Source organism: Malaclemys terrapin, chromosome 6 (assembly GCF_027887155.1).
Source record: "Malaclemys terrapin pileata isolate rMalTer1 chromosome 6, rMalTer1.hap1, whole genome shotgun sequence".
Taxonomy (NCBI): domain Eukaryota; kingdom Metazoa; phylum Chordata; order Testudines; family Emydidae; genus Malaclemys; species Malaclemys terrapin.
The window spans coordinates 73,118,779-73,132,079 of NC_071510.1; the positions used below are offsets into that span (position 1 = coordinate 73,118,779).

Below are 13,301 nucleotides of genomic sequence, written 5' to 3' on the forward strand. Positions count from 1 at the left end.
GCTGTGGAGCCATGAACCAGTCTTTCCAAAGAAGTGGCAATAAGACACCATTATTTAGACTATAAGCCCCCAGGATTATTATTTATTGACAGTAATGCCTACTGTGTGCTGGATACTTTACAAATACTTACGAAGGATGGTCCCAGTTCCAAGACCTCACAATCAAAATCCTCAAGAAACTTTGGCCCCAATCCTTGGGTTTCAGCAAAGAACCCAACAGAGGCAAAGATGGCTTTATGCCACACTTATGCCCCCTAAATTCTGGACAGTGACAGGGAGAAACCAGAGTCTGTGTCAGTCTCCAGTGCAAGTTAGAGCATCCTCAAAACTGCTCTAACTTTTGTGAACTGGTGATCCATCTTCCCAGAGTGAAGCAGCACTCCAGCCACCTCCCCTTCACTCCAACATGCCACCAACCTGCACTTCTACACTAGAGGCTATGCTGGCTCTATGCCACCAGGGGTTTCCCTCCCACCAAAGAAGTTTTAGCTGCCTGAGTAGTGCACAGGGGCGATCCTAAAATCAGGTTCTGGCCCCTTGTATTTGTACATTACTCTAATACTTTTGGAGCTCCAATATGCACATAAACAGTAACATCTTGTTCGTTACCAGTTAGTCTTGTTTTAGTGGGAATTTTTGTCTTCACTTACGTTTGAAGTATATTATGTCCTGTAGAAATTTAGCAAGGGGATAAATGCAGCTTAATGGCATCACTATTAATGTACTAGCATATAAATCTGCAAACCATTATAGCATTTTTAGTGAAAATCCTAGTTTGTGATTATTATGCCCATGTCTGCAGCAGAGATCTGTGTATATGTGTACATATACATTTATTCCTTTAAAATATACTCTCAACTGATGAAAAAAATATGAACATGAAATACCAAAACTCCTATAGAACCTGATGGTTCCCACCTAAATTTCTGCCCCTTTTCTCCACATATTTAAACAATATAGGTTTGTTAGTCTGAACTCAATTTTAACAACTTTTCCAAGATGCATGTGTTAAGTTACAGTCCATAATAGGATACAGCTGCAGGAGGGTGCACTTATAACTTATGATCTTTGTTTAAATGATATGGTTTCCCTGATTATGTGCCACAGATTGATTTAAGAAATGTAAGACAACTTTAGTAGCCTTTCACTAAAGAATCTTCTTTAATACTTAGCTTTTTTAACTCCAAAAGCTTTATTATTGTTCTCTGCATTTGAGTGTTCATTTAATGATAGTCTGTCAAGTTAGTTAAAACAACCCTTTTCCAGAAATCCTTTTAAGTTTAAAAATGACAACGTAAATGATTATCCTGTGTGTTCTTTGTATCCTGCTTTCTTTTGACGTTGAAATGTTGTCAGGGTTATGACTCCATTTCACTCTACTGGTAAGACTGTATGACTTCTGTTCTGAATAGCTCCATTAGTCTCAGGGTTTTCCTTCTCAAATAATATTCCCATCTATATGTGTTGTCTACTGTCCTGTTTACTGCCAATCCTTTATATGTTTGTTCACCTCGGGTAGGGTAACTATAACCATGCTTTAATATTAGTCCTAGAAATATGGAACCAAATGCACTGCTGGCATAAGTGGACACAAATCCTCTGAAGTAATTAATTTTCATTAAATTATGTTCCTGCTTATGCCAATGTTGAATTTGACTTGTGGTCTCTAGAATGTCCCATATGCTTCCTTCCAGAAAAACAAGGAAAATGTGTTTCCCCTCCCCCCAAGTAATGGAGTGGGTAGCAATACCTTGCATAGAGTATGCATCCTCATTCCAATCATGGCAATTACCCAACCCGGAGACATAAAATAATATTTCTGAACACCTGGCAGAAATTAGTCATTTTAAAATCAGAGTTACAAGGAAATCCCATGCATTTATGCTAGTGGAGGTAGCAGGGAGAGCAGCCATTTTCCTCAGCCCCAAACCATCCATAACTAAATACAAAGCCCACACTGAACTTTAGTAACATCAAGGCTAGTACCATGATTATGGAATATGCAACAGAATCTAAACTTTCATTTAAAGAAATTAAATTCCTTGCCTCTTGTGGTTCTGAGGAAAGCCTTCCAATCGTAAACCAATGCAGTGTTGTCCTCCTGAATCTGTCACCACCCGGGTACTGTAGCTCTGAGGTATAGCCTGCCCTGTTCATCTCAAAGCAGCATTAACTCTAATAACTATAGACAATTAAAATGCCAAAATTGTTAACTGGTTCACTGCTGGTCAATCAGTGATGGATGCAGTAGCAGTTTTTGGGGTGGGATCAGTGAAGTGGTTGGTTGTTATCAAGGATTGCCTAGGTAGGGTGTCACAGTTACCAGGCCAGCTGCATTTGAGCTCTCACAGGGTGAAATCATGTCTCCCCCTCACTTTGACAGGCCTGCAGCCACACTGGGTACCAACCGTGCCTGTCTCAGAAGGTCCTACAGGATTCAGCCCCCTGCCCAATGTACTCCTCTTCATGAGATATGGCAAGTGGTAATTACAGTGACTGTGCTGGTTTCATACAGCAAAGTATTGATTATTCAGAACCAAGGCATTCAGAAAAACAAATCTTAAAACATTAAACAATCTATCTGCATCTTATCTAACTCCTCAGTCTTTCCTTGCAAAAATATCTAGATCCCATTTGTCTTCTAGGTACTCATTTCAAGGAGTTGGGATGACAAAGAGCATCCCTAATGGTCTGTGGATATGTTGTTGTAGTTAACCCCTATGACTGGCTCCCAGGTTTTTTTTATGCAGGTTAGCCTCTCCTGATTACAAGCAACCTCACAACAAAGTCCTACCCACCTTATTCTGTGTCCTCAGTGTTTTGTCCTGAGATATTCATGCAGGAAAACTTGTCCATTCTTCAGAGGGAAATGGGGGAAGGGCATTGGAGGAATGGTACTTGAGAGATTTTTGCCTGCATCCTCACTGCAAAGTGAGTGGGTTCCAGGCTGAGTTAAATCGGAGCCTGGATTCTAACCTATACCCCCAGCCATGTAAACTAGCCTGGGTTTAAAGCACCTCCTGTCTTGGGTCAAAGAGTTTCTGTGTGAATGGTGGGGAGTGACAGTTGGGCTGACACCTGTGTAAGAGCCCCAGTTAACTGTGCAGTGAAGATATGTCCTCAGTCTTTCCTCCTAGCTCTCAGGGACTGTTTTTATTAGGATCCCAGCTTTCCCACCAGAATCTTCCCCCCTCCTACCGTTGACCATACTAGCCAGAGCCCAGCAGATATGAGACTTCAAAGGAATTGGCCCCTCTTCTTTCTGAGGGCCAGACAATAAAGTTTATCTGGAGCCATTGTCTGCTTTCTGGCCCTCCTAGGTGGAGAGCTCTGGCTGGGGTTAATCCTTTGAGAGCATGTAACCAGCATCATAATAAGAACCAAGTAAGATGAGGCATACCTAATATTCACACAAATAATTCAGGTATCTCCCATGTTCTCCACATGGGGGAATTGAAATTTGTAGCAACATCTTAAGTCATCTCTTCTCCTGCCCACTAGGAGATAGCAACTTTCCAAAGGCAAAATTCTCAACTGCTCCCTGTGTGTCAAAAGCCCTAGGTCAGCTGTCAAAGCCGCTATTTCACCCTCCCTCAAAAACTTCTGTAATGGTTACACATTATTAGTACAAAAGCTGAACATTTGCAGAACAGCATAAAATACATGTAATTCTAAAATAATGCGGATAATATTGATTGTGCTAGTCATTTTTTGTATTTAATTCAATATTTTTTTATTAACTTGGCACTGCCACATCTTTTCCTGTTTGTTGTAAAATTCAGTATCCGTGTCCCAGAAGCCAGGGGACTCTTACCACAGAAGTTAGGTCCAGTTTACTATATAGTCCACAAAGCCTTGGCTATTATGGGAACAAACAAAAGCACAGAAATGCACAATAAAAAGATGTTCTTTCTATTCCCTTGTAACTAGAAGTTACGTCACATCAAGTACCATGCACTGGTCTGAAACCCTTATAATGCCCATGAATGGAGGTAAATTAAGGATAAAGGATCCATGAAATCCTTATATTGTATAGTGGTCACATTCCTAACATTACTTAGATATTTGTATTACATGCTTGTAACAGATTAAAAGAGAGAGGAAAATGCATATGTAGAATACATGGGTGAAATTCTGGCCCATTGAAGTTGATGGGAGTTTTGGCATTGACTTCAATCGAGTCAGGATTTCATCCTATATCTTTGTTTAACTGATTCAGTGATGTGACAATATACTGAATAACAGATTTTAGAGCACATGTAATTAAAGTGTTAGGAAAAGTAGTCACCAATGCACATAGGTACTCTAGTCATTGTTTAAACATCTTTGGCCATATTATATTTATTTTTTCAAAATACAAAAAGCAAATTAAAGTGAATGACATTCATTCAAGATGAGATGTAGATCCCAGTGCTAAGTTTAGTGTGTTCAACACTTCCAACATTTAAAAAAAAAAAAGAATATCTAGCTTTTTCATTTGTACACGGTTACTGGATGGTTGAAAATTTGGATTGCTGCTGCACTGCATTCCTATGGAGCATGCAAAACGTGTGTGAAGAAAAATGGGTAAATATCAGTTGATTTGACAAGACTTCACCCAGAAAGTTTAAAAAAAAAAAATAATGCAATTTCTTATATGGAAATGAATGTAGAGGGTCTGAATAAAGTATGCATATTGCTATGGTACCTGTTTCAAGAGGGATTAAATAGCCACCTACATACCTGATAGTGGTAGAACGGTTCCTGAATATCTCTACAGTGTTCCTGAGATTACTATAAGACGCAAAGGAACTTTTTCAAACCTCTCTGGTTGCTAGTTACATCCTGCTTTAATTTATTTTTTTTAAAAATGCCCCCTTTTTGGAATGGATATGTTTAGAATAACTTGTGATAACGTTTTTAAAATATGTATGAATATGAGAGCATAATACATTGTCTACACACAGAATTTGCACAGGTTTAATTTACATGGATTTAGTTAAACCATTGCAAGTTGTGAGTATAGACTCTAATATCGATTTTAAAACTGCCCTATATCAGTTTATTTTGTGCCTATAAATTTACTCATGCAAGCTAAACTGCTACAGGCCTGCTTTAAACCAATCTAAGAGACTCACACAAAGTCGCACTGCTTTAACTAAATGAGGAATAAAATCACAACTTGATTTAAACTGGTACTATTTTTTGTGTACACAAGCCCTAAATTTTCTTGGATTGTAAACTCTTTGGGATTATAAATTCAGTCTTTGTGTGTGTGTGTGTGTGTGTGTGTGTGTGTGTGTGTGTGTGTGAATAGAGTGTAACAGTTTATGGGTGCTGCCAGAATACTACTACTACTACCTTCTTCTAGATATTTGTCTTATTAGCTTACCCTGTAACAAACTCTCTTAGTTTAGAGAGTGACAGCCAAAGTTAAGTTTCAGGACTTCAGCAAAAGAAGAGAGTCTGCCTTATTTTCCTTTGACCAAGAAGAATCTCTTGGTTGCTTAGGGAACTTTATGTAGATTAATTTTTAAAACAGCTGAAGGTATCACAAAATCCAGTGAAAATGTTCAACCAACCAAGAAGTATTCACAGGCTGTCCAAATGCTGAACTAGTACCGGTAACAGCAAAAGAGGACAAAAATGATATATTATGAATTTTCTCAATCTTGCTATAAAACTGACAAAAGATATGAAAGACAGATGATACAAAAAAGGAAAGGAAAAACTGATTTAGAAGGCCAACCATTACTGTGGACATTGAACAGTTCTTAAGAGCTAGTGTTTGTTATCTGGATAACTACCATTTTTCTTTCATAAACAAGCATTGAGTCTAATTTTTCAACGGTGTTTCAGCCCCCAAATCCAGTCCAAATTCAGTGGGAGTTAAGCACCAGACTCTCTTATGCTCCTTTGAAAATGCCAGCCTAAAAGTTACTAAAACACTCATTTTTTTTCTGATGAGGAGGCAGCTGTGGCTCTGATTTGAAAGGCTGAAGAATATTTGGTCTGAAAACTAGGTTATCAGTTGACGTTTTCTTAAATTAACTTTTTATGTCACAAGTATATCAGGGCCTGAGAAAGATCTGTGGGTGGTATTCATGTTGGTGGTATAGGATCCATGGCGTAGACATCTAAAGTTTTGGTTTGTTTGTTTTTTTTAAAGAAAAAAATCAAACAGTTAAATGTCAATTTTCCCAAGAGGCGCTAGGGCCACAAATGCCTTATAGGGCTGTCGTAAGCCTTTGTTGTTCTTGTTGTCATTTGTTTTTATTCTGGTGCTCTATTTCAAGCTAGTTTCTTTTAACCTAAACATGACCTTTTCAATAAAGATTTAATATCAATACAATTTCTCCAATAAATGTGGCACTTTCCTTCTATTAAACCGTCAAGCTCAAAGCTTAGAAATTTGACATTTAACATGCATGAAGTTTATTCCTAGATATCAACTTTCACTTAATGGCTTTTAAACTGAATCGTTAACAAACATGAATGTAAGAGACAGAGTGAAGCAACCAGCGATGTAAAAGATGTATTTCACTCAGGGTCAGTGAGAAGTTCTCAACACAGCAGACCCTAGACATTTTCCTTGATGCATTTGGTTCTGTGGTCTGTTCTGCTGGCAGTTATCTGGTCTAAAGATTTGATTTTTTTTGCTCAAACTCATCATCACTCAAAGTTGAAATGAGTTGAAAATAAGAGGATAATTGCCCTTGTTGAACATAAAAATGATAGGTCACCAATTTCATCTAGTCACTTTATTATTCTGGATTGCTGTGATGAATATCAAAGATCAACAGCAGGTAGTATCGATCACGAAGTATGCAGTTCATAAATTCTAGCAGTTTCAAGGGGGCGGTGATACAGCTATAATTTAGAAAAGTAGAAGTCAGTTTCTGTGGTTTGGGTTTCACTCTTATGCAGTTTGTGTCAAAGCACCATCACATGTTGTGATAACCATCTGTTTCTTATTCCATTAGTTATTCAAAATGGGGGGGGTGAGAGGTTAGCCATACCATTCTGAAGGCCCAATGTAAGGACTTTCTTTCTTATTTTCTGTATTCTCATTGCTTTCCCTGTTATGGCCATCCAAGCAAGCAATCATAGGAAATAGATAACATCTTGTGTTTTTACAATGACCCTCCAATAAGCCTGTTCTCGAAAATGGTAAACAGGCATGTTGTTTGAGAGGGGCATGCTCTAAAATAGGAACTGGTAATATTTTTGACAGAGTATAAAAAGTTCCATCAATATTAGGTAATTGCCAAGAAACATCAGCTATAATCTTGTAGCTGGGCTTTTCAAAGGAGCCTAAAGGAGGTACACCCAATTTTTATTCACTTTAAATGGGAGCTGAGTGGCTAAGACTCTTACAAAGCTTTGAAAATCCCATCCCTGAAACTTAAAGCTTTGTAGTGCAGGAGCACTGTATCGATTTTTAGTTTGTATATTAGTATTTTAATGTTCATGTTAACTGGCAGCTCTCTCTGCCCTAATATACAGCATCTTCCCTTCTGACCACATCACAAAGCAGTGTGGAAACACATCACTTTGTGCACCATTAAAATCCAGCCCCTTCTGCTGTGGAACACAGCAACTGTGATCCTTCTTGTGATGGATAAATGGGAATTTCTATATAGTTCCCCTTTTATCTGAAAGACAGCTGCTCCAACAGTACAGTGCCTCTTAATATCATGCTGGAGCAAAATACAGTTATAATGCAAATGATGGTTTTGACTGAATCTTCAACTCTCACATGTACATAACCAGAATATTTCTTGTTTAAATCTGGTAAATGAAGTTACAAGTGAAGATAAACTGTATATACTGTACCCAATATTTGTCACTTCTGTGTCTTTGATAGTGAATGTCGTAGCAATGCTGCAGGAATTCTGGGAGAACAAACAGAAACAGAGAGCTGTATTTCCTAGTGAAGGCACAGTGGTGTATGAGTCATTGAACTCTCCTGGTCCTCCATTTGTCAGTTATGTCACCCTACCTGGAGGAAGCTGTTTTGGCAACTTTCAGGTAAGAAGCAGATTTCAATTTTTGCCAAAGGGAAATCTTTCTTCAAAGTTTATTTTTTTTATTTATTTATTTTTAAAGGGAAAATAAATAGTTACTTATTTTCAGAGCACAATATATACACACTTAATCCCTAAGTGCCAGACCACAGTATCTTCAGGGACATAAATTGTTTAAACAAAAATAACGGGCAGTACTGTGAATTAATTGATCATGGCATGACTTATTGTTCTAATCATGGCTCTTGTAAGAATGTCTTTAATGAAGGGGATTCTTATAAATAGAATATCCAAAGTCAAATATCTTTGTCAGATAGTTTTAAGACCACCTTTTTGATTTGGTTAGGTTTTTTCCCATAATCTTTAGAAAACCCGTTTGTAGTAGCAATGTTTTCATTATTTTGTCAGTGAAAAGATATTTTTATTATAAGATTCCCCTGCAATCTGTGCAACCCAAACACATCAATACAGTGCTAATGCAAGAGATCCAGAAAATGAAACTAATTAGAAACAGGTCAGTTTTTCACATTGAGTGAAAGGCATAAACTGAACAATAGACCCAACTTGAATTTAAGCTAAAAATAAATTAAACGGGGGGGGGGAGCGGGGAGAATGGGGGGAGGGAAGAAAGGTACATTTTGATTAGAAAAATGTATGAGCACTCATACATTAAAGAAAAATATTTTTTCTAGCTACATAAGTATACATATTTGAAATTTAGTTATGAGCAAAATCTAGTAGTGGAAGTTGAAAATAGAGGGGGAAAACAGGCAATTTTAAAAACAGTAAATGTTTGTGAAATTATTTAAAACTAAATTCTGTTCATTTCTAGTAGACAACATAAATAATGAAAAGTAAATCCAGTCTTTAGCTTTTTATTTTAACAGTCTAAAATGTTAGTAATACACACATATTTTTATATATGATTTTAACTCAGGGTTCTCTTTATATTTAATCAACTTTAATTATTCAGGGCCCAAACCTAGGAGGTTCTGGACCCCTTCAATTCTTTTTGACATTAAAGGATTGCAGGATGGGACAGAATAACAAAATCTTTGTTTTAGCATTTTTAAATTAGTGGCTTTTTTATTCTGAATCCATTTGAAGAAGAAAATGCTACACAGTCTAAACCAGGGGTCGGCAACCTTTCAGAAGTGGTGTGCTGAGTCTTAATTTATTCACTTTGATTTAAGGTTTCGCGTGCCAGTAATACATTTTAATGTTTTTAGAAGGTCTCTTTCTAGAAGTCTATAATATATAACTAAACTATTGTTGTATGTAAAGTAAATAAGGTTTTTTAAATGTTTAAGAAGCTTCATTTAAAATTAAATTAAAATGCAAAGCCCCCTGGACCGGTGGCCAGGACCCGGGCAGTGTGAGTGCCACTGAAAATCAGCTTGCGTGCCACCTTCAGCACGCATGCCATAGGTTGCCTACCCCTGATCTAAACATTATAATCAACAGAAAAGGTAATTTGATTGGGTCATTTTTTGTGAAGAGAAGGAGCGGGTTCTATGGCTGAGCATTGTATCTAATTAAATTATATCCTATATATCCCTTCAGTTTACTGTCAGTGACTTCCAACATGGGCGTGATCCTGAGAGTTACTGAGCACCTGCAACTCCTACTCAAGTCAAGGGAGCAGAGGTAACAGTCTCTCTCATACGCTCAAGCCCATGATTTGGAAAAAATAACCTGAGAAGATTTTGAAAATCCTTCCCTCAAGAACCACATTCCTGGGACAAAAATGAAATTATTTCACCATTATTATGTCATCAGTGAAGTTAGTGGGACGTTATTCAGTTTTCAGACATTTAAAATTTTTTACCAGCTGTTGGCTGTTTGGCTTTTGTGAAATGAATTGGTGGCTTTAGTCCAGTTACCAATGGAGAAGAGTCCACATCATAGAAAAACACTATCAGCAGTGGCAACTTCATTGGAAATCCCTGCATAAAAGCTGAACACTGTGAATGGCCTGGAGACCATACTATGTAGCTTCTGTCCAGAGGTGGGCTTCTCCAGGTCAAGACTGAGGAAAGGGTACTTTTTAGTCTGTCATCAGAGATACAGATGTTCAAACTACTATGACAAGTGGACAGGAGAATCTGATTTAGGAGCTGGTTTGCCAAAGAGCATTGTACAGCAATTATGTAGCTAGCTGTATGCTGAATACAGCAACTTCTTTTAAAAGTTATTTTGATTCCATTTACTTTTTTGGGTGAAAAAAAGCATGTAGATCCCATAAACTATATTGTGGGAAGATGGGGAGGAGGGGCAAGGATGTATACTGCTGAAATTTTAGGTTACAATTTTTTTCCTACATGCCCAGCTATACAAATATTTTGGCGACACGCTAATTGTGCATTCTTCATGTAATATCTAGTATTCACTGCCTCTGGAAGGTGGTGGCAAAAAGGATGAGGGAGTAATTTGTTGGCATTATTGTTGAAAAACAATACCTTCTAGCAGCATTTTTGAATTGTGGGGGCTTGGCAGACCCACTGTTGTATACAGAGCACGTGTGTATTTAATTAATAGCACATCTCCATTTTGATGTACACATGATGTGTAAGGAAAGAGTATTATGTTAAATTAGATATACCAGAGAAACAAACCCTGGAATTCTCCCTCAGGCAGAGCTCTCACTGAAGTCAATAGGGATTTAGAGTGAATAAGGAGTTTGTTATCAGGCTCAAAGTTTGCTCTGACTAGTAATAGCAAGCTTTTTCTTCTTTTGCTTTGTCATCTTGGTTTGTATTTATCCATTTGTTTGTGCGAGTGGTACAGAGGAAGAGCTGTTTTCATAGAATTTCCTACATTTTAGCATGATGACATTGGTGCCTAGTTTTTTTTCTACTCAAATTTAAGAACCCTTGGCTAATGCGCATCCCATCTTGCTACAGCTATCCAACTACGGTGGTAGCACCAAAGGAAAGAATGGTAATTCTACATTCAGGAAAAAGCTGGTTGCTTCAATGGACAAGTCAAATCAAATTCCAGTAGTCCACTTGACAAAGAAACAAAAGAGCTGCTGTGGTTTGGAAAATCTGGGGCCAGACAGTAGGATATGCATTAGGATTATGAAGGTGTGACTGGAGTTCCAGGGGAGCCAACTGAGGTCACTCAATTAACTGCAAAGAATGGGGCAGACAATCCCCAAAGCTGGTGGATATTCCAGTACTTAAATTTACCAAGCCAGCACAAAACAGCTTCTATAATACCTCACTGGTTACCCAGAGGCCAACAACATGGTTCCCTTAAAGCCTTCCTCAGGCCTCCACCCAAACACCCAAGTCAAATATGATGGGGATTACTGAAAATCTTATTTATCATATAAGAAATTTCTATGAATCCCAAAGAATTGGACACATTATCTCCCAAGCTAATGAATATTCCAGATCTTACCCAAATACATGCTTACAGCCAATTCTTATTCACTAAACTAAAATTTATTAAAAAGGAGGGTATTGGCTAAAAGATCAGTATCCATACAGACATGAGTACAATTCAGATTCATAGCAGAGATGGTGAGCTTTGTAGTTGCAAAGAGTTCTTTCAGAATTAGTTAGATGATGAATCCAAATGCCAATTCAGAGACAGAAAATGTTGCATTATTTGCTTTCTGGATCCATTTTTCAGGACACAATGAGAAGGAAGATCCCCTGAAAGTGATGGGACAACATCCCTCTTTCAGCTAAGCATGGGAGAACCACATCCTCAGCTGGTACATGTTAATTGAACTCCATTGACGTCAGTAAAACTATGCCAATTTACACCAGCTTTGATTATGACCAGGAGATTTTATTCCATTTAGCTGCACAGGACAGCAATAAGTGTTCCACAATGCTAAACATTTTTTTAGTTTTAAACTTTTGAGGCCAGGTCCTCATCTAGTATAAATCACATAGCTCCATTGAAGTCAAGGATCTGGTCTTATAGACTACGGAATTATGCTGATTTGCTCCAGTTTAGGATAAGTCCCTCATTCTTTAGTGACAGTACACAGAGCTCCAAATTCTTTATCTTGCTCTATTTCTGTAGGTTTTTTTCCCTCATAAGGGGTTTGGGAGAATGACCATGTTGTCATTTGTCTGGCTAGAGCAGGGGTAGGCAACCTATGGCACGCATGCCAAAGGCGGCACGCAAGCTGATTTTCAGTGCCTGGGTCCTGGCCACTGGTCCGGGGGGTGGGGGGGGAGAGGGGGCTATGAATTTTTAAATGAAGCTTCTTAAACATTTTTTTAAAAGTTATTTATTTTACATAAAACAATAGTTTAGTTGTATATTATAGACTCATAGAAAAAGACCTTCTAAAAACATTAAAATGTATTACTAGCACGCGAAACCTTAAATCAGAGTGAATAAATGAAGACTCAGCACACCACTTCTGAAAGGTTGCAGACCCTGGGCTAGAGCATCTGAAACCTCCAACAGGTCACTGACGTGTACTAAAAGATGTTTAGGAGAGCACACAGTGTTTTCCATCATCTCAAGTACTGCATATTTTTGTGCTGTGTACTTCAAAATCAAAAATAAACCTCTAATACAATATGAAAAGATATATAACTTAATTTCAATCCAAAATATTTCAGTAGGGGAAAAGTGTATTTGAATGTTGCTGTCGCGTTCTTTTTTTAAAAAAAATTAAAGATCAAGATTCCTCTTTTGGGATTTCTGTTTTGGTTTTGAGTACTTCTTATGATCATTTTGGGTCTAGTTTTCCTTATGTTTAAATCATCATGTAATGAAATTCTCCAGAGCGTTGTTAACATTGTTGCTTAAAACAACCTAGAATTTCCTGAATCTAAGATGTTTTGAAAACTTATCATGAAGTCTGACTGTCAAAGTTGGTCAGTTTTATCCACTTGGCTTTTCAAAATAAGACAAGAGAAAGGAAAATTGAGGAAATGTATTCTGGCGAATTTACCTTACATCTTTTGTAAATTCCGATATATCTTATATGCCGTCATCACTATATAATATTTCAACATACTTTGTCAACACTAGGCCCACAAATGGACAAATATTCATTTGAATATTGCTCTTCACATAATCATATATCTCTCCTGTGCATTACAAAACATTTGATTATGTAATTTTAATGCTATGACTGTGCATGTAACATCCATTATATGCCAGCAATATTTCTACAACCAGTCATGAATGTCTGCTTTGATGCCAGCTAACTGCAGTGATGGAATGTGAGAGAAGGAATATTAGGCTGGATACTCTGGGTAATCCCTCTCCTCGCTTTAAGTAGTCCCACAAGGACTTTAGTAGATTGGTTCCATTCAT

At 37.6% G+C, this 13,301-nt stretch overlaps 1 protein-coding gene across 2 annotated transcripts in view; it reads left to right on the forward strand.

Moving 5' to 3' along the window:
- The window catches only part of LIX1 (limb and CNS expressed 1), a 45,111-nt gene that overhangs the window by 4,342 nt on the left and 27,468 nt on the right, over window positions 1-13,301 (forward strand). For both annotated transcript variants that reach the window (XM_054032975.1, XM_054032976.1), the window contains exon 2: window positions 7,847-8,010. In XM_054032975.1, the coding sequence (XP_053888950.1) occupies window positions 7,847-8,010 (164 nt within the window). The remainder of the gene's footprint in view (window positions 1-7,846; window positions 8,011-13,301) is intronic.